We start from the raw sequence: 20846 nt of genomic DNA on the forward strand, positions 1-20846 counted from the left end.
TTCAGTGTCTTCATGGTGATATAATAATAGTACCCACCTCATGAATTGCTGTAAGGATTATATACTCTCAAACTAAGCCTTATCATAATAGGATGGTACAGCACTAGACGTTTTGGGCAACGCTTTGTTCTGTTATACATAAGATCGCTATCAGTCGGAGCTGACTGATGGCAACTAACAACAACATCGTAATAAGTACCCCGGAAATGTTGCTGTTTTCCACTTATTCCCACTTTCCCTTCCAGGACACCTAACCTTGTGGGCCCTGGATTCCTGCAGGGGCAGCACGGTCTCTCCCAAGGTTTCCCCTTTGGCTTCCCTTCCGGAGGCTTTTCCCTCAGCTTTTCAGCCAGCTGCCTGTATTTTCCTCTGGGAGATCCACAGGCCTGGGAAGGTTTAATTCAATATTTCCCTAACGTGGTTTATTTTGGGTTTTCCGAGAGCTGAGAGAGTGGGAGAACGTGTTGGGGAGTTCGGACCTGGGAAAAACAGCAGTCTGACAGGAAAAGAGCTGCTTAGTCCCTTTAACCAGGGGTTGACCCTGCGGACGCGTCCCACCGCCCTCCGCGGACCAACAGGAGGGCAGCGAGGAAGCTCCGGAAGTTGGCCCGGGGACCGCGCACGCGCCCTTCTTCCCTGTCGCTCTTCTCTTTACGTTCTTTGAGGTTTGCACGCTGTTTGTACCATGCGGCTACCCGTCCGCATCCGAATCTAGCCCGGGAAATAAGAGTGGGAAGAACGGGGTTCGCGCCGGCGCGGACTCGCAGTTAGCCAACTTCAGACTTCCCCGGGCCCGGCAAGATGTGCTCCCTGGGGTTGTTCCCTCCGCCGCCGTCGAGGGGTCAAGTCACCCTATACGAGCACAATAACGAGCTGGTGACAGGCAATAGCTATGAGAGCCCGCCTCCCGACTTCCGGGGCCAGGTGGTCAGGGCGATGAGGGAGGGGACCTACAGAAATGGGGCAGAGGCAGGGAGAATAAGGAAATAGAGGCAGCATGGTGGGAGCGGGGTGGGTAAGACTGGTGGACTAGAAACAGCCTTGCCGGGGCAAAGGAATAGAAGGGGCCGAAATGTGTTTTAGGATCGGGGTTTGAGGATGAGGGATGCTGAGAATGCTAAGGAACTGTGGGGTGGGCCTCGGTGGATGGAGAGAATGAGGGCGACTACAGGGGATGTGAGGGTGCAGAAGAAAAGTGGGGAGAGTAGGCGGTGACGTCATGGACAGCATTGAAATGTTAGGGCAGTCTACGAGAACTGAAGGCACAACCTGGAATTTAGTTTTCCCGGCGTTCCTTGGAAAGGGAAGGGAAATTTACATTTATTGAGCGTTTGCTACGTGAGAGAAAGAGCTAAGACCTGTTTCCCACTTCCATATGCGTTAAATCCTTGGAAATGGGAAACAGGTCCCTGGAGTCTCCTACCCTTAGCCCAGCCATGGGTTGGAGATGGCAGGGAGTTCAGCAGAGATCTGGGAAACAGACTGACTCACTGTCACACCCCTAACTTCTGGGCTGTAGTGGATCAACCTTCCGGTCCTACACCTGGCTAAGGATCCTCTGAAGACTCCTGGGAGGCTGGACCATGGCACAAGAACGGCTTTCATTCACCACCGGGAGCGAGTCTGGAAGAGATGCATTAACAGTTGGTGAGGCATGCCAAAGGGTCTCCTGGGCTAGGGCCTGCAGATCTGGGGAAAGTGAGCTTACGGCCCCTCCGCCTTGGGCTGCTCTCTAAAAGGCTGTTTCATTCAAACTCGCTCTTGCTCAGAACCATATATCATTAATCATACCAAGTTATCACTCTTTGTTACAGAACTCAAGGCTGTGCAACAGTACTTCCTTTTCATCTCGAATGATTTGCCATTCTTCCTTTCTACTTTGATCCTGTGAACCTGCTCCCTGCCACCTGTCCCCATCTCATGTCCTTACCATTTCAGAGCCTTTACCTGAAGCTCAGCTAGGTTAGGTATTTGGATAATCTCAGACGCTAGGTCATTCGTTTTGCACATGTGGGAGTGAAGCCCCACTATCTGGGTTCAGTTCCTGGCTGTGCCGCTTTCTAGCTGTGTGACCTTGGACAAGTAATTTAATCACTTTGTCCCTCAGTTTTCTCATCTGTAAAGTGGGTTCTATTTTACAAGGTTGTAGTGATGATTAAATGAGTTAATACACATAAATCACTTAACGGTTCCTGGCACATACTGATCTCTTTAATTGTTAACTCTTGTTATCTGTATGACGAATTCCTAGAAAAATGAAGTTGCTGGGTTCAAATGATATGTTCATTTGTAATTTTATGAACTGCTGCCAACTAGTCTTCTGTTGAAATAGCATATATGTTCAGTCCCACCAGCCAGGTATGAGAGTGCCTGTGTCCCACCACATGTGTTATCAACCACTGATATTTGGTATTGCAGTACAGTTTAATTTGCATGTGTCTGTGAGTGTAGTGGAAACCATGGTGGCGTAGTGGTTAAGAGCTACTGTTGCTAACCAAAAGATTGGCAGTTCAGATCCACCAGGTGCTCCTTGGAAACCCTATGGGGCAGTTCTACCCTGTCCTATAGGGTTGCTATGAGTCAGAATCGACTTGACAGCAATGGGTTGGGTTTGGTTTTATGAGTGAGGTTACACATTAATTCATTGCTTAAAAAGCTGTTCAGTGCTGGGCTCTTTCTTGCCTTCTGCCTTTCTGGCTACTGCTTCTCAGCTTTTTCTCTGTCTTTTCTCCCTGCTGTCCCTTAAATGTTGGTGTTCCTGGAGCTCTATCCCAGCCCTCTTCATTAGTACTACCTTTTCTCCCTGGACTTCTTTGATTGATGCTCCTGGGTCTTCACTTGTCTGCCAAACACCCCCAACTGGGTATTCCACAGGCATCACACCCTCAGGAAACCCTGGTGGCGTAGCGGTTAAGTGCTACGGCTGCTAACCAAGAGGTCGGCTGTTCGAATCCTCCAGGCGCTCCTTGGAAACTCTGTCAGGCAGTTCTACTCTGTCCCTATAGGGTCGCTGTGAGTCGGAATCGACTTGACAGCAGTGGGTTTGGTTTTTGGTTTTTCACATACTCAGCATATTCAAAATCAGTCTCTTCATTTCCCTCCCCATACTTTCTTTACTGGGTTTGTCAGCTCAAAGAACAGCCTCACCATTTGTTCAGGAGCAGGTGTGTTTCTTTTTTTTTTTTAATTTTTATTGTGCTTTAAGTGAAAGTTTACAAATCAAGTCAGTCTCTCATATAAAACCTTATATACCTTGCTATATACTCCTAATTGCTCTCGCCCTAATGAGACAGCACACTCCTTCTCTCCACCCTGTGTTTTCGTGTCCATTTAGCCAGCTTCTTTCCCCCTCGGCCTTCACATTTCCCCTCTGGACAGGAGCTGCCCACATAGTCTCATGTGTCTACTTGATCCAAGAAGCCCACTCCTCACCAGTATCATTTTTTGTCTTGTAGCAGGAGCAGGTGTTTTGAATGTAGCTCTGGGGTAGACAGACTGGGGTTGGATCCTGGCTTTGCTGCTTACGCATCGGGTCACCTTGATCATATTAATTAACTTCATTGTGTCTTGTTCTCTCATCTAAAAATGTAGATGTTACCTATTCCGATTGTTGTCATGACTACTAAACTAGATAATGCCCGTGAAGCACCCAGCCCAGCACCTGGCACCTTGAAATGCTCAAGCAGTATTAGCTGTTACAGTTATTACTTAGGTGTTACCCTTGATGATCCTCTCTCCCTCACTACCAATGTCTAATAAGTCCTCAAATTCTGTTCATTCCAATTCTATCTCTCTCTCCAGTCTCCATCCCTACTGGTTCATAACCCTTTCACTTTTTTTCTGAATTCCTGAAGTAGCTTTTTAACTGATCTCCTTCTCTTCATTCTTGGCCCCCTCAATCTGCAGCCAGACTGATCTTTCTAAAATGTTAGTGTGATAGGTTTATTCCTCTGCTTAAAACTTTTCCATGGCTTTCCATTCACTGTCTTAAAGCAAGTCCTGACATCTTGACCTGCTCACAAAGCCCTGTAAGACCTCTGAGCTTTAGTTGTCTCATCTGTAAAATGGGCATAAAGCGATTCACCAGATTAGTGTGATAGTTAAATAAAAGGACACTATATAAAGTTCTTGGAATATAGTTGGAGCCCTGGTGGTACAGTGGTTAAGAGCTACGGGGTTGCTAACCAAAAGGTTGGCAGTTTGAATCTACCAGCTACTCCTTGGAAGTCCTCTGGGGCAGTTCTACTCTGTCCTGTAGGATTGCGATGAGTTGGAATTGACTTGATGACAACAGATTTTGGTTGGAACATAGTTGGCGCTCATTAAATGTGAGTGCTTTTGTTTTTTCTAATTGCAATTTATATTTATTCAGTACTTACTACATGCCAGTACTTCACAAGAATTTTTATCTCATTTAAACCTCATAACAACCCTATAAGGTAGGTACTTTTATTATCCCCATTTGTCATATGAAGAAACTAAAGCAAAGGCAGGTTCAGTAACTCTCTTAAGATCATACAAGTAGGAAGCAGAGATGCTAGAGTTTGAGTTCAGTTTGTGTGACTCAAAAGCTCTCACACAGAACTGCTTCCCAGTAAGCCATCTGATTTTTGTAAGTTCTCTGTGGTGTCCTTTCAACATTTATATACTATTAGACACACTTGCTATACAAACCTTTTGCTTGTTTGTTTGAGTGAGGGCTTAAATGCTAACCGTGTTTTTTATTATTGAGGCATAATCGACATACAATAAACTGCGTGTGCCCTTGTTTTTAATTCATATTTATTGAATGAATGAATGAAACTTATAGAGGCGGACTGAAGAAATTAGAGGAATCTCACTCACAGCTTCCTCTCCTCATCAGGCGTGATGTGGGCCTTTTTGGGGTGCTGAATGAAATTGCAAACTCAGAGGAAGAAGGTAAGTATTTTTTCCCCAGCCTTCTCTAGTGTCATGGCTGGTATCTCTCCTCCATATTCTCCCTGAACTTCCTCCCCCTAACACCGCTTGGCCCAGCCCCTTCCTGTTTAACCCTGTTTGTCCTGACCAAGTTGTCTATACTGGTATCATCATCTCTTCTCTCTCCCTACTTGCCTCACGTATCCCAGAGTGAGGTGTCCGGAGCGCTAACTGGGCAGAAGGACCTGGGGAGTACTTGTCCCTGGCCTAAGAGGGTGTCTAGTAAGGGCCCTGTGAACAGTTTAATCACAGCTGTTTCCTCAACCCCACAGTGTTTGAGTGGGTGAAGATGGCATCCAGCTGGGCACTGGCACTTTATCGATGGGCCTCCTCCCTCCATGGGTCCCTATTTCCCCATTTGTCTGTAAGTTTGGCTTTTTCCTCTGTCCTCCCCCCAGTCCATTTTTTTATTTCCACCTCTTAAGGTTAGGGTTGGACGAGACGAATCAGTGAGGGGGAAGACCACAGAGGGTGGGAGTGGTTCATCTCCCCATTGGGCACATTGAAGGGATGAGCTACCTTTGTCCTAGTGTGTCCTCTATCTGGCTGTCCTTACAGCTTAGGAGCGAAGATCTGATTGCTGAATTTGCCCAAGTCACAAATTGGTGAGTGTAACAAGCTCTGGGATTTTGTGGGAAGCAAGTCCCAAATCTTGGAATTTTTTGGGGGGAAAGGAAAGTCAAGGCAGAGACTCCCTCCACCTCTTTCCTGATTGCTCACCATACTCTCACTCATCGTACTTCCAAAAGAGGAAGGAAAAAGAAAAAACAACTGTCTCTTCAGGTCAAAGGGAATCTGAGTTTCTGGGTTGGTGTATGGGTAGGTCCAGGTCCAGGTCCAGACTCTTCATGCTCACTCCTACCCCAGGAACCACTGCTGCTTGCGGGTCTTTGCATGGCATCCCCACACCAACAAGTTTGCAGTGGCACTGCTAGATGACTCAATCCGTGTGTATAATGCCAACAGGTATGTGGGGGCATTCTTGGAGATCAGTCTCCCCTCCCGATCCAGCCTTGGTCCCAGGTCCCAAGGGAACTACTAGTTCTTTAGTTCCTGAATCTGTTCCACAGGGCTCCTTCCAGAGCTTGGGCCAGGGAGGCTGCATAACTGGGCATATTCACTTTCAGGATCTAATCTTGATAACACTGTCCTCTGTCCCACAATACCCCTGAGCCTTGGATGGATTGACTTTTTTCTCTGTGGCTTTCCCTCCTCCACTGCACTTGGGTCCCCTGAGTCTGCTTTGTGTCCCTGCTTTGGCTCAGTCCCCTGCGCTTTCACTTCAGCACTATAGTCCCCTCCTTGAAGCACCGGCTGCAGCGAAATGTGGCAGCTCTAGCCTGGAAGCCCCTCAGTGCCTCTGTCTTGGCTGTGGCCTGCCAGAGCTGCATTCTCATCTGGACCCTGGATCCTACCTCCTTATCTACACGGTGAGTGCTTACAGCCTCTTTGTTACCTTGGCCTAAGGGTTGCAGCAATGTTAGGGGTGGTGGGTGGTAAGGAGGTCTGGAAGATGATCCTTGTCACTATAGAACTTCCAGTGCTATAGGAAAAGCAGACCTAAGATCAGGGTGGAAATGCCAAAATTGCTTTAATTTAGAGAAGGAATAGAACCAAGGGCTTCTGGGATTGTGAGGCGAGTGTATCTGTGGGGATCATGGAGTGGAAAGACTGTCTCTTCCACAGGACTGTGAGATGCAGGTGTAAAGGAAGGGGGGGAGGGAACGAAGATGGGTATCAGCTGAAACCAGTGAAAATCTCCACTAGAACTAAGTAAATATAAAACCAAAAACTGGTTCTTTAAATTATGAATAAAGAAGAAAACCTTTTGGCCAGCTTATTTAAGGAGAAAGAGAAAGCCAAAGTATGTTATTTTCAGAATGGGAAAGATAACCACAGATACGGAATAAGAGAGAAAAATTGTAAAAGAATATTATATACAATTTTAGGCCAACAAATTAAAAAATCTAAAGGAAATGTTTGCTTTTCTAGCAAAGTATAAATTACCACTTTGAACTCTCGAAATTGAAAAAGATGAGCTCTGCCACTAAAAAAGATGCCAGGCAGGGATTATTTTACAAGACAGTTGTAGCTCATTGTCAGAAAATAGATGGTCTCTGTTATTCGAACTATTGCAGATCATAGAAAAATTTGGAAAGCCTCCCAATTTATTTACCTTTTCTTTTTAATAAACTTTTTATTTTGGAATAATTTTAGACTTTTAAAAAAGTTGCAAAGGTAGTACAGAGTTTTACTGTACTCCTAATCCAGTTTCTCCACCCATAGCATCATATTGCATTTGTCAAAACTAAGGAACTGACATTTGTACATTATTATTAACTAAACCAGAAACCCTGGTAGCGTAGCGGTTAAGAGCTATAGCTACTAATCAAAAGATCGGCAGTTTGAATCCACCAGCTGCTCCTTGGAAACTGTGTGGGGCAGTTCTACTCTGTCCTATAGAGTCACTATGAATTGGAATCGACTCAGTGCCAACAGGTTTGGTTGTTTGGTTTTTTAGTAACTAAACTACAGACTTTATTTGGATTTCACGAGTTTTTTCATTAACATCCTCTTTCGGTTTCAGAATCCATTCTGATTTATTTTGTTGAGAATATACACAACAGAACGTATACCAATTCAGCAATTTCTACATGTGAAATTCAGTGACGTTCATTACATTCTTCAAGTTGTATAACCACTCTCACCCTCTTTTTTCAGAGTGTTCTCCAACATTAACATAAGCTAACTGCCCCCTAAGTTTTCTAATTTTTCAAGTTGCTGTTGTCAATTTGATTCTTTGTAATCCCGATTTATTTTTATAAAGCTAATATTATCCTAATACCTAAAGGCGCAGTATAAGATAGATAAAAAATCCTAAATAAGATATTAGTAAATGGAGTCCAAAAGCATGTTTAAAAAAAAAAAAGATATCTTAACCAAGTAGGTTTTTCCGGAAATTAAAGACTATCATTAGGAGATTCTATTAATATGATTTATATTACATTAGCAAATTAAAGGAGGAAAACCTTATATCAATAAATGACCCTCTCAAAAAGCAGACATTCCAGTTGAAAACATAAGGTAAAAAGTAAAATAGGGATAGAAAGAGACAACCTAAACCTAAGAGTATTTACCAAAATCAGTAGCTAGCATATTAAATAGTGAAATATGAAACACTAAAGGTATTTCCAATAAAGTCAAGATAAAAACATTCCATTACCATCGTTTTTAACCAATGTTATTTTTCAAGGATCTAGTGAGTACAGTTAAGACAAGAAAATGAAACAAAATTTTGAAAAAAGAAAATTATTCTTATTTGAATATAATATGCTTTCATACTTAGATACAACAGACAACTAAAAAAACTTTAACAAGAAATTTAATAAGGAAACAGGATATAAGAAATCTAAAATTAATAGTTTCCTTTATACTAGCTGGAAACCCAGGTGGCATAGTGGTTGAGAGTTACAGCTGCTAACCAAAAGGTTGGCAGTTCGAATCCACCAGGTACTCCTTGGAAACGGTATGGGGCAGTTGTACTCTGTCCCACAGGGTCGCTGTGTGTTGAAATTGACTCGACAGCAGTGGGTTTGGTTTTGGGTGGTTTTATACTAATACTAATCAGTTGGGAAATTGAAATGAAAAAAATACTCTGTTTACAATAGGTACAACAATTTTTAAATTACTAGGAATAAATGATTTATTGGACATATGAAGAAAGTTATTGAATATTAAACAAGAGCTGAATAAATGGAGAGACATGCTATATTCCTGGATAAGAAAATCTAATCATCAAGATGTAAAGTTATATGTACTTCCAATCAGAATTCAACTGGGTTTTTGTTTTTGTAGACTGGACAAAATGATACTTAGTTTTTTAAAAAATAATTTATTTTCTTTTTGTTGTTGAGAATATACACATCAAAACATACACCAATTCAACAGTTTCTCCATGTATAATTCACGTTCTTCGTGTTGCTGAACCATTCTCACCCTCCTTTTCTGAATTGTTCCTCCCCCATTAACATAAACTCACTGCCCCCTGTGATTCCTATGTAATCTTTTGGGTTGCTGTTGTCAATTTGATCCCATATAGATAGATCTTAGAAGAGCATAATGCTCATTACTAATTACTAGTTAAGCTAAACTATTATTTGGTTTTATGAAGAGTTCAGGGGATATTTTTGGTTTAAGGTTTAAAGATTATCTCGGGACAGTAGTTCTGGGGCTCATCCAGCCTCCATGGCTCCAGAAAGTCTAGATTCCATGTGCTGATATTTAGTTGTTATGAAAGAATAAATGTGGAAGAACTACCAAGAAAATTATGAAAAGGAAGAATAGTGAGGGGAGACTTGCCCTACTAGTAGTAAAATATTTTACAAAGCTACCATAATAGAAAGTTATTGGCACAAGAATAGACAAACAGATGTGACAGAATAACATCCCCTGACAGACTTAAGGAGCCCTGGTGGTGCAGTGATTGAGTGCTTGGCTGCTAGCGAAAGGTAGGCAGTTTGAACCCACCAGACACTCTGCAGGAGAAAGATTTAGCAGTCTGCTTCCGTAAAGATTTATGACCTTGGAAACCCTATGTGGCAGTTCTGCTCTCCTACAGGGTCACTGTGAGTTGGAATTGACACAACAGCAGTGGGTTTTCTTTGAACAGTCTTAAAGGAGCCCTGGTAGCACAGTAGTTAAACCCTCACCTGCTAACTGAAAGGTCAGCGGTTTGAACCCACCAGCCGCTCTGCAGGAGAAAGATGTGGCGGTCTGTTTCCGTAAAGATTACAGCCTTGGAAACTGTATGGGATAGTTCTATTCTGTCCTACAGGGTTAGTATGAGTCAGAATCAACTTGGTGGCACATGACAGCAACAGACTTGAGACCTAAAAATATATAGAAATTTATGTGATGATAAATCTGGCTTTTCTGTGCAATAAAAAAGTTTAGATTTTTTTTAATGGTGTTGAGAAAATTGGCTATCCATTTAAAAAAATAATAAAGTTAGGCCCCTGCTTTACACTTTATATACAAATGAATTCCAAGTAGACAAAAGAACTAAATGTGAAAATAAGTAAGGAAAAAAATAAGTAAAAACACCAGAAGAAAATATAGAAGAATATTTCTCATCTATTCAGAATGATTGTATTTTTTAAATTAAGAGGTTTGTTAATACCCAGTACTGGCAAGAGTAGGAAAACAGATAATGTTATACATAGTTGATACAAACTTTTTAGAAAATAATTTGTTGGCATACTTATTTTTTAAAAGTCCATTTGTGGAGGCATGATAGAGTGAAGTATAGTTCATCTATTCAGTGGAATATAGTCAAGCCATTGAAAAGAATGAGCTGTAGCTCCATGAACTAACCTGAAAAGATACCTGTGATCTCTCGTAAAGTTGAAAAGGATAAGTTGTAGATCAGTGCCATGATAGCTCATTGAGGCTAAAAGTGGTTATAGTTAGGTGGAAAAGGAAGAGGGTGGCATTCATTCAGGTAGTAGCTTGGACCTGTCAGGAAAAGTGTGTGACTCTGGAAATGCAAAGCTAAATAGTCAGCTGGTGCCCTCAGGTAGTTCCCAGCCCAGTGATGTGGGTGGGCCACATGTAGCATCCTTATGACAGAGGCAGAAGACCCTGGGAACACAGAAGAGGGAGACTAATTCTGACAAAGAAAGGCAGGTTTTGGAGCACAGGATGTTTTCTGAGGAGTGGCAGATAATCCAGAAAGAGAAGAGGTTGGAACCTTGAGGTAACATCATAGGCAATCCCAAGAGCCCCAGGCTAAATGGTCCTATGGGGAGAGGTCTCTTGCCTAGGACAAGGCATGACATCTCAACTCAGCACTAGAAAGTGCTTTACTGGTCAGAGATCTTTATTTTCCCCGAGGCCTTCTTGCTGGAGTGAAAACTAATCCTCTTTCACACCAGCCTCAGACATGCAGCTTGCCCATTCTTTGTAGACCTGGTGGTGACTTTGTTCTCCCCCCTCCCCTTTTTTTTCCATGATCCTTACTCCTTTTCCTCAAACTGAATTTGAGCTCAGAGTGGCCATTGGGATTGGGAGGTTTTATTAGAAGGAGTCAAGGAAAAGAATCACAGGGCTTTCTTTTCGTCTGCTTCTGATTCCACACCCTTTGTTTCCCTGGCAGACCCTCTTCTGGTTGTGCCCAAGTGCTCTCTCACCCTGGGCACACACCTGTCACCAGCTTGGCCTGGGCCCCCAGCGGGGGCCGGCTGCTCTCAGCTTCACCTGTGGATGCTGCTGTCCTCGTGAGTTGGTCCCCATACCTCTTATGGTCATTTCAGTCACCCCTCAGTCTTGAGGAAAGAATGTTTTTTGCCTGGTGATGGAAAATACCACTGGGGAAGGAGAGGGATAATTTTCCATTTAGTCCTAAACTTACCCAGTGAAGGAGCTTCTACCATGCAGACTCCTCAGATTTAAAATTTGCATGCTATAATTGGAAGCATAAACCAATTTCATCCTGTTTTAACACCCCTTTTCTACTTCCTCCCCTTTCTGGTTCTTCGTGCCTAGAAAGAGCAGCCCATTGTCAACAAGAGATGATAGGGATGCTTGAGCTTCCGTGGCCTCACTCTCCTGCCCTCACTCTCCTAGGTGTGGGATGTCTCAACAGAGACCTGTGTTCCCCTTCCCTGGTTCCGAGGAGGTGGGGTTACCAACCTGCTCTGGTCCCCAGATGGCAGCAAGGTCCTGGCTACCACCCCGTCAGCTGTCTTTCGGTGAGTGGAAGGGCAGAAGGAGGGCAAGAAAAGGAATGCAGGCAGAACCTTCTGTCCCTGTTTTCATTTTTTGCCCTGACCCTGGGACTGACAGAGTGAGGTAGGTCTAAATTTTGGAACCGAGAGGCCCTAAGCTGTGACCTGCCTCTCTCTGGCTCAGAGTCTGGGAGGCCCAGATGTGGACCTGTGAGAGGTGGCCTACGCTGTCGGGGCGCTGTCAGGTAAGAGGGAATTATGATTCACAGAAACTGCGGAGCAAGTGGTGATTCCAATGGGCCCCTGGTCCCTCAAGCCTGGCCCCCTACCTCCTCTGCTTCTTTTCCTCTGAGATTCCCCTGTAGACTCCTTCCCCTGCCTTTGCTCCTGTACCTCAGACTGGCTGCTGGAGCCCAGATGGAAGCCGACTGCTGTTCACTGTATTGGGAGAACCACTGATTTACTCCTTGTCATTTCCAGAACGTTGTGGTGAGTTACTGGCAACATTTCAGGATGCACAGTATCTGGGGTGGTCAGAGGGAGGCAGGAACCATCTGCAAAATGCTATACTGAGAGATAAAGAGAAGTATAGAAGCTTAGGGTACTTCAGAGGTGTTGATGCCTGTGATAGGGAGGTGGAGGGGGGCCAGTGAGAAGCTCCTGTTTCCTGTACTTAAGAGCCCCTGCTCTGCTCCACAGGTGAGGGAAAGGGGTGTGTTGGAGGTGCGAAGTCAGCAACAATTGTGGCAGATCTGTCTGAGACAACAGTACAGACACCAGATGGAGAGAGGAGGTGAGCTGGGTGGGTGAGGTGGGCCAGTGTTAAGGGAGATGGGAGGAACCATGCTGAGCCCCCCCAACCTACTGCTCTGGCCCATAGACTTGGGGGAGAGGCACACTCCATGGTCTGGGACCCCAGCGGGGAGCGTCTGGCTGTGCTCATGAAAGGTAAGAGCTGGCGAGGAAGGGAGATGCTTAGTCCACAGCCATCTTTCCCATTGATCGTGTCTATATCCTGGCCTGCAGTTCTCTGCTGCCCCTGCCCTGGGATTCTGCCTCCAGAGTTCCTCCTAATCCCTTGACCTGTTTCTTGTAGGAAATCCACGGGTACAGGGTGGTAAACCAGTCATCCTCCTTTTTCGCACTCGTAACAGCCCTGTGTTTGAGCTACTTCCCTGGTAAGTGCCGGGCAGGCCATTAGAGGTCTGGGTATGTCACCAGCCTTTCCACCACGAGCCCACATTCTACTGCCCCTCTTCTGCCTCTACTTGGCCTGCTCACCTTTCCTCCTCCTTCCTCTAGTGGCATTATCCAGGGGGAGCCAGGAGCTCATGCCCAGCATATCACTTTCCATCCTTCCTTCAACAAAGGGGCCCTGCTCAGCGTGGTGAGTAGGCCAGGCTGCTGGGACACTTGGGGTGGGGTAGAGCAGCTCAGAGCTTGGGCTGCTGTGGCTCTGCCACGTGACCTGCCTCGAGCCCCAGGCTCTGACTGGCTTTTCTTTCTTCTCTTCAGTGCTGGTCCACCGGCCGAATTGCCCACATCCCTCTGTACTTTGTCAATGCACAGTTTCCACGGTTTAGCCCAGTGCTTGGCTGGTCCCGGGATCCCCCAGTTGGGGGCGGAGGCTCTATTCATGACCTGCCCCTCTTTACCGAGACATCTCCAACCTCTGCCCCTTGGGACTCTCTCCCAGGGCCACTGCCTGCTCCGTCCCACTCCCACCCCTAATAAACTTTCATTGTTTTTCATTCAATTACCAGACCTCTGTGTTTTCAGGGAGTTGGCAGTGGCTATTTTTTTATGTTAGTTGCCGTCAGCTTCGACTCATGGAGACTCCGTATGTGCAGAGTACTGCTCCATAGGGTTTTCGAGGTTGTGACTTTCAGAAGCTGACTGCCAGACCTGTCTCCCAAGGTGCCTCTGGGTGGGTTTGAACAAGGCTTCCACTCATAGTTGAGTTCTTAATCATTTGGGCTACCCAGGGGCTCCGCAATAGGGTGTAATGGAGGAAATTTTTAAAAGCATGGTTTTTGGGTCAAGATCCTGGCTCTGTCCCTTTTTAGCCACTTTTTTAAATCAATTTGGTCTACCTATAAATTTTTAAAATTTTTATTGTAGTAAATGTATCAAACCATTCACCAATGTAGCCATTTTTACACAGTTCAGTGACATTAATTACCTTCATGTTGTGTGACCATCACCACAATCTGTTTCCAAATTTTTCATCACTCTTAAACTCATTACTCCTTAATACTTTTCCAGTTAACCCCTTCCACCTGTCACCAGTAACCACTAATAAACTCTCGTCTTTATGTACTTGCCTATGCTAGTTATTTCATGTAAGTGTGATCATACACAACATTTGTCCTTTTGTGTTTGACTAATTTCACTTAGTATGTTTTCAAGGTTCATTCATGCCATAGCATGTATCAGAAGTTCATTTCTCTTCATGGCTGTGTGAATATACCACATTTTGTTTATCTGTTCATCTATTGATGGACTCTTGGGTTGTTTCTGCCCATAAATTCTTGAGGCCATTGCTCTCCTGATTCCTAGCTGAGACTCAGCAGATGCCTTGGTCTTTGAACGAGGACAGCATGGTTCAGAAAACATCGTGAGGGAAGTACCTAACCTAGCAAATACCTGACACATAATAGATCTTTAACTTTTCTCACGTTTGAGCAAGTTCCCAGAATGGTGTAGGGCAATGATGAGGCAAGGACTTGATCAGTATGAGAGAGACATTTTATTGGACTAAGGGATTTGTGGGAGGCATAGGTGCTGAACACTGGGCCAACGTGGCACGGGCCATGCTTAAGGCACCCTCTCGGGTGTGGTGCCCACCAATGAAGCCACTAGCATGGACGAAGATGCAGCCAGGAATCCCGGTGACCTGGTCCAGGGCTTTGTCCCGGAGACCCCGCCATGGCTCTGGCAGGGGCAGCCTACAAGTGAGCAGAAAGGGAGTTGGTGGGAGGAAACGCAAACTTGAGGAACTGAGAGGGAGGGGAACAGAGCAGAGCCAATGTTGGTAACCACTAAGGGCTGAGATAGGCCTAAAGATCTGCAGGGTCTGGGGCCTCACCGGCTCTGGAATGAGTAGGGCTCCTTGGGCACACACTGTACCCGCCACTGTCCAGCCTGGTCAGTGTAGATAACAAAGGCAATGGCCACTGGAGGGGACAGCTCAGATTCCAGGTTGTAGAGGTGATCCTTCCAGGGGCATCCACCTTTGGCCAGTTCCACTATCTCCCCACTTGGATCTACCTGAAAGGGAAGTGGGGCAAGGCTAAAGGGTTCAAGGTAGAACAGGAGCCCCTGGTGACCACCGCCTGTCAGCTGTCACCGGCCCCCTACCCACAGTGCTCTGCCCACGCCTGTACCTGGAACCGCTGGGCCAGGGCCTCTTCCATAAGGGCCCGGGCCGGCAGCCAGCTGTGCTGGTAGAAGTCTAGTCTCTGCAGAAACTCCTCTCGAACTAGATCCATCGCACGCTGAAACCCTGCCTGGAAATCATGGGGGAGTCGGAACTATAGTACCGGCCCAAACTTTTGACTTTCCTAGGGTTTAGAAGGGACAAATGCTCCCATTTCTTCCTCTGAGGTTCCCCTGGGGCCCTCCCTACCTCCGTGTCTTGGTTGGGCTGGTTCCAGGTGGGATTAAGTCGAGCAACTCGCGCACTCAGATTAGTGGTCACTGCATATCGAGGCTCGCCCTCCTCCCACTGGGAGATTCCATTGTCCACTGCATCCACCTCCTCCACGAAGTTCTCGTACATCTAGGGTGGCAGGTTTCAAAGTACATTCATACATGCTCCTTCATTAATCCTCAGAATAGCCCTGTGGGGATCTCTCAGCACCAACTGGGTGAGGAAAGGGAACTGGGGAGTTCAGCGACTTGCTCAAGGTCAGATACCTAACAGTGCTGGGACTGGAATTTCTAAACCAGTGCTTGCTCCATTATTGAAAGCTTGAGCCAGGGTCAGCATGTGTGTGTGTGGAGGGGCATGCGTGCTGACTCTTGAACAAGGAAGGTCTCAAGTTCCTCGAGGGAGTCTGTGGGAGTGGATCCTTACGGCTGAAGGAGAATAAGTCTCCAGGTAGGCTGAGAGGAGGCTATTAAGATGGCATTAATGAGGTACAGGAGGGACTGGCCAAACACACAAGGCAGGTGGGAGAAAGGATGACTGCTGGACTAGATGTGAAGAGCTGAATGCAGTCCCAGGGAAGCCCCTAATGTGCCATATGACATCGGCAGTTGCTATATCTCCTGAGCCTCAACTAGGAAATGGGAGGACAATGTTTCAAGAGTGTGTGTTTAATTTTAGAAAAATTTCAGCTAAGAAAGCAGAAGAAATTATAGGAACAGAACATACCATCTTACAAACCCTAATGGAATTTTTGGAGATAAAATTCATGTAACATAACATTCACCATTTTAAAGTATACAATTCAGTCATTTTTAGTATATTCACAGTGTTGCACAACCATTACTACCATCTAATTCCAGAACACTTTTCTTTAAAAAAAAAAAAAAACAAAAACAACACCCATACATTAGCAGTTGCCTTCCATCTCCCCTCTCCTCAGCCCCTGGCAACTACTGATCTATTTTTTTTATCTCCATGGATTTGCCTGTTTTAGACATTTCATATAAATGGAATCATACAATGTGTGACATTTTGTGTCTGGCTTCTTTCGCTCAACAATGCTTTCAGGGTTCACCCATGTTATAGCATGTAGCAGTACTTCATTCCTCCTTACGGCCAGATAACACTGTTATATGGATATAACACATTCTGTTTAGCCATTTGTCAGTGGATAGACATTTGGATGATTTCCATTTTTTGGCTACAGTCAATAATTCTACTGTGTGAGCATTCATGTGACCTCAAGAGTTTTTGGGTAAGAACTATTTCAATTAGGTCAGTATTTTCCTGTAAATATGCTCTTCAAATAGGCCTACATATCAACATACCTGTGGTATAGAGAAAAAGTGCTACTCTCAGGGACAGCCAAAAAAAGAAGTTTCTCTGTACCAAGCATCTCTTGGTCTGAAGCGCAACATGATGGTTGATTAAAACTTGGGTTTAATTTAGCCAGTTGCTTAGAAACCCCTCAGCAGTGGAAGTGAAAACTGATCCAGGCAGTCTAAAACTTTGGTATTCCAAAAGCTTTATTTAGCCTGTTCCTATTTCTTCACTTTTTTGGTGCATACTAAAGCTGTGCCATAAGGGGCAGAAAACAGGCCAACCAAGACAGAAAACAGATCTCAGTAGCCTACATGCGAAGAAAAAAAAAAAGACTGAATTGGAGGTTTGCTTTTGAATTCATAGGATGCTAGGGCCTGTAGGTACAGCATTGTTTGTTTGATCCAACATGCATGCCAGGACCAATAGCCTTGTTCCTTCTCCAACAGCAGGAAACCGCTGCGCTGCTTGCAGGGGACACTGGTGGAACCTGAAGATACTGTCATAATCAAACCCTTCCCAGCCGAGCTTACCATATGAGACCAAACATAAGCAGCCTCTGTTTACCCAAATGTCCTGTGCAGCCATTTTTTGTGTGTCAGGTCGAGAAAAAGACTGGGAAACACTGTTTATGGTTTTCAAAGCCCTTCCCCACATATTATCTCATCCACTACTCACAGACCATCCCAGGACATAGGTGGGGGAGCTTTACCATCCCCTTGTGAGAGGATGAACCTGACTGAGAAAAGGGTGAGTGCTGGGGCCTGCAACCCTGACCACCTGAGACCCAAGTCTGAGTGCTGTGTGAGCACCTCTCCCTGCTGACCCGGTGGAGATGCATGTGGGGCATCTCTGTCCTTAGGTCCCACCTTGTCATAGAGGGTGCCCACCATGCTGTCCTCTTCACTAGTACTCAGCAACTGGGCCAGCAGCTTGTGCCCGAAGTGCAGATAGACGAGTCCTGCACTGCTCAGCTTGGTCTGCCAAGGCTTCCCAGGGGATAGGGAGCTCATGGTCTCAGTGAAAGACCTGAGGAGCACAGGGAGATGGGGCTGAGGTGAAGGGGCTGGCCCCAGTTACCCCACAGTGTTTGTACATGCACAGACACTTATAGGGTAGGGCGTGTGGAAAGTATTGCACCAGCTGGGAGGCAAAAGTTCAGCTGGGAGAGCTTTGACTTTCCTCGGGAGTCAACATGGACCTTGGCTTGGAGTCTCCCTGCCTTCAAGTAGTTCACCATCAGCTGGAGGCAGACAAACACACAACCAACCAAGCAAGTGCTCTAGAGAGATTATAAACGGAGGAGATGAGGAAACGCTCCTGAGAAAAGACCTTTAAGGTCAGTCCTAAAAGATCAATCAGTGGGTATTCACCAGACAGACATGGGGTGAAGGAGAAATAGCATTCCAGGCAGAGGGAACAAATGTGCAAGGGCTAAGAGACAGGTCTCTTCACACAACTGCATGAAAGCCAGCTCGGGTGTGAGAAGGAGGTGGCAAAAGATAAAGCTGTAACGGCAGGCAGGGCCAGATCTCGGCAAGCCTTGGATGCCATGCTAACAAGCTTGGACTTTATTTGTAGGTTAATGGGAAGCCACAGAGGGATTTTTTAGCAGGCAAGTGCATGTTCGAAAAAGGACTGTGCCAGCCAGTGTGGAGAATGGATGCAGGAAGAGATTACCTGCGATGATGAAGGTGAGTGAGGAAAGCAGAATTTGAACAGCAGTGGAACAGAGAATAGGTGTGACAGATGTGGTAAAGAAGCAGAAACTACCGCTGTGATTTCCAGATACCAGTCCATCAGAAACACCTAAGGAGCTCACTTTTGTTTTAATGATTTTGATTAACTATTGAGTAAATACAAAAAATTAATTATAAAATATACATCTGGTATAAAGACTAGTGATATAATAACCCCCCAGGTAAAGTTCAAAAACAAGCAAAACCAAACAATGTGTTGTTTATGGAAAGACTCACATGTGTTAAAACTACCCAAGAACAAAGGTATGACGAATACAAAATTCAGGATACTGCTTGCTTGGGGTGGGGCAAGGAACGCGACAGGAAGAAGTACACAGGTACAGAGGCAAAGGTAATGGTAATGTTCTAGTTCTTAGTTTGGGACATAAGATCATAGGTAACCATCTTATGTTTTATATTCTAGATATGTCAAAATTAGGGGGCCCTCGTGGCACAGTGGTTAAAGCACTCGACTGCTAACCAAAAGATCGGTGGTCCGAAACCACCAGCTGCTCCTCAGGAGAAAGATGTGGCAGTCTGTTTCCGCAGAGATTTACAGCCTTGGAAACCCTACGGGGTGCCTGAGTCAGAATGACTTGTCAGCAGTGGGCTTGGTTTTTCTATGTTAAAATGTATATAAAAAAGAACTATAAGAAAAAAGGGGGGGGGGCAAAAAGGAGTGCCACAAGTGCCCCACAAAGGTCAGTTAAGGTAACACCCTGAGGCAACTCTAGTTTGGTGTGGAAGCCACGGGTGCCCTTTCCATGAGCAGTTCCAATGGAGCGACAAGGTAAAAACTACTGCAGCAGGCTGGGGATGGAAATTAATCTAATGGGAAGAGGTGGAGCCAGGGTCAGGTATTCTTTTGAAGAGTAAAAAGAGTAGCTTAGAGAAATGAGGGCAAGCGATTAGACTAACTAGAGGGACACGTCCCTCCAGACACCATTTATAAAAGTAATAAGTAGTGTTTAAAAAAAAAAAAAAAAACCTAAAACATCATCATAATGCCTCAGAGAGGGTTTTCTTTCTTTTTTTAAAATTCAGTTCTTTGTTTTCAAGATGGGAGATGCTTGAGCAAAGTTTTAGGCAGCAGAGAAGAAAAAGTAGAAAACACTGGTGGGAGAATCATGACAGGAAGTCCCAGAGGACAAAGTAACAGAAACGTGGGCAAAGGACTGACCTCCAACAGAAGGGGACACTTTGCTTCAATTGGAAGGAGGAGGCTGAGGGTGTTCAGGAGTGGGAAACTGAGGAGTCCATGAAGGAAAAGCTCAATTTTCTTTAAGCAGGAGGCAGGGACAATCATGGAGGGAGTTTGATGAGATAGGGGCTTGAAGAGAGGGAAAAAGGATCGAATGGCAATGCGGATAATGGACTACCCTCGGACAAGAAAGATTTCCCAGTGGAAGAGTCTAAGTGAAGTAGGAGAGTATACACATCCGAACCATCCTGCGTCCACAATTACTGGGCCCAACCAGCCTGATACGGGGCAGCAAAGGCAGAATGGATTAATCCAGATAAGGTATTACTTGGGGTGATGGCTGTGCTGGTGGGAGAAAAGCCTGCCTAAGCCAAAGAAGGAGGTAAGTCAGGAGGGGCCTGAGGGACTGACTGCTGGGGAGCCTAGGGAGATGTGGGCTGACTTGAGGGCTCAGGGAAGTCCAAGGACAGGTAGATGGGTAAAGGGCAGGCAGCTGGATGGATGGAAGGCTATAGTCCCAGAGAGACAAAGGAGTTTGATTTCAATAAGGCAGTTCCCTCTGCTGAGAGGGACCACGGTAATGGACAGCTGAAGCAGAGCACGAAGGGAAGATAAAGTCAAGGAGGTTAAGGAAATGGGATCCGGAAACCCACCTTTGGTGATGGTCATATCGATGTCTCTGAGGGTCGTACTCGCCACCCACATCCACCACTATGTCACACGAGGCCAGTTTTTCGGGGTCCCGGGTCCGCACAATCTCTGCATCCTGCGGGTGACATAGGAGATGAGGAGGCTGCCGGAGTCGCGCGGGCAGACGATTAACGTTGGGTTTCCGGGGGAGGCAGGGTGCTCGGGCCGCTGAAGAGCTACGAGGGACCCTGTGACAGGAACGGGCTGGGGCGCCCCGGAGGCAGTTGGGTGGGACCAGGATCAGTTTTGTGGGACTGTACCCGGTACTCGGGCAGGAGGCGAAGGAGCGCGCATGCCAGCGCCTCGTCGCAGTGGAAAGTGCCGTTGTGCGTCCCAATTCGGGGTGGTGCCATGAAGTCGCCACGGGGACGTTTGTAGGGCGGGACAGACACTGGGCCGAGCATGCGGCGCCGAGCCTGCAGGGGCGGCAGCAGTTGCAGCAGCGGTACGAGACGGCCCAGGAAGCGGTGGCCCATGCAGATCCCCCGGCGGGGAAGCGGGGCGCCGACCCGGAATAGGAAGTTCCCTTGCGACCCCACTTCCGCTTGCCGGCCGTTCCC

The 20846-nt window shown here is 46.0% G+C and overlaps 2 protein-coding genes across 4 annotated transcripts; one reads left to right on the forward strand and one right to left on the reverse strand.

The window, feature by feature from the left end:
• The first annotated feature begins 674 nt into the window (after positions 1-674).
• On the forward strand, positions 675-17526 carry AAAS (aladin WD repeat nucleoporin). 2 transcript variants are annotated; one of them, XM_064284164.1, is made up of 16 exons: positions 675-924; positions 1520-1647; positions 4865-4920; positions 5232-5323; positions 5518-5564; positions 5827-5925; positions 6246-6389; positions 11114-11234; positions 11584-11708; positions 11869-11929; positions 12083-12173; positions 12384-12477; positions 12565-12632; positions 12781-12862; positions 12987-13071; positions 17106-17526. In XM_064284164.1, exons 1-16 carry the CDS (start codon positions 802-804, stop codon positions 17148-17150), a joined length of 1461 nt encoding a protein of 486 aa, XP_064140234.1. In that variant the 5' UTR covers positions 675-801; the 3' UTR covers positions 17151-17526. The 2 variants fall into 2 exon arrangements, with proteins under 2 accessions (XP_064140234.1, XP_003405520.1); XM_003405472.4 differs by lacking the exon at positions 17106-17526 and adding an exon at positions 13200-14425 and having other exon boundaries at positions 677-924.
• On the reverse strand, positions 13987-20809 carry MYG1 (MYG1 exonuclease). 2 transcript variants are annotated; one of them, XM_003405471.4, is made up of 7 exons: positions 20547-20806; positions 20250-20362; positions 17526-17685; positions 15313-15465; positions 15071-15193; positions 14773-14954; positions 13987-14632 (listed from the first exon to the last, which is right to left on the reverse strand). In XM_003405471.4, the coding sequence occupies exons 1-7, from the start codon at positions 20760-20762 to the stop codon at positions 14434-14436; spliced, it is 1146 nt and encodes a 381-aa protein (XP_003405519.1). In that variant the 5' UTR covers positions 20763-20806; the 3' UTR covers positions 13987-14433. The 2 variants fall into 2 exon arrangements, with proteins under 2 accessions (XP_003405519.1, XP_023412758.1); XM_023556990.2 differs by lacking the exon at positions 14773-14954 and having other exon boundaries at positions 14519-14632; positions 20547-20809.
• Positions 20810-20846: the final 37 nt, after the last annotated feature.

This window comes from Loxodonta africana, chromosome 4, assembly GCF_030014295.1.
Source record: "Loxodonta africana isolate mLoxAfr1 chromosome 4, mLoxAfr1.hap2, whole genome shotgun sequence".
Lineage (NCBI taxonomy): Eukaryota > Metazoa > Chordata > Mammalia > Proboscidea > Elephantidae > Loxodonta > Loxodonta africana.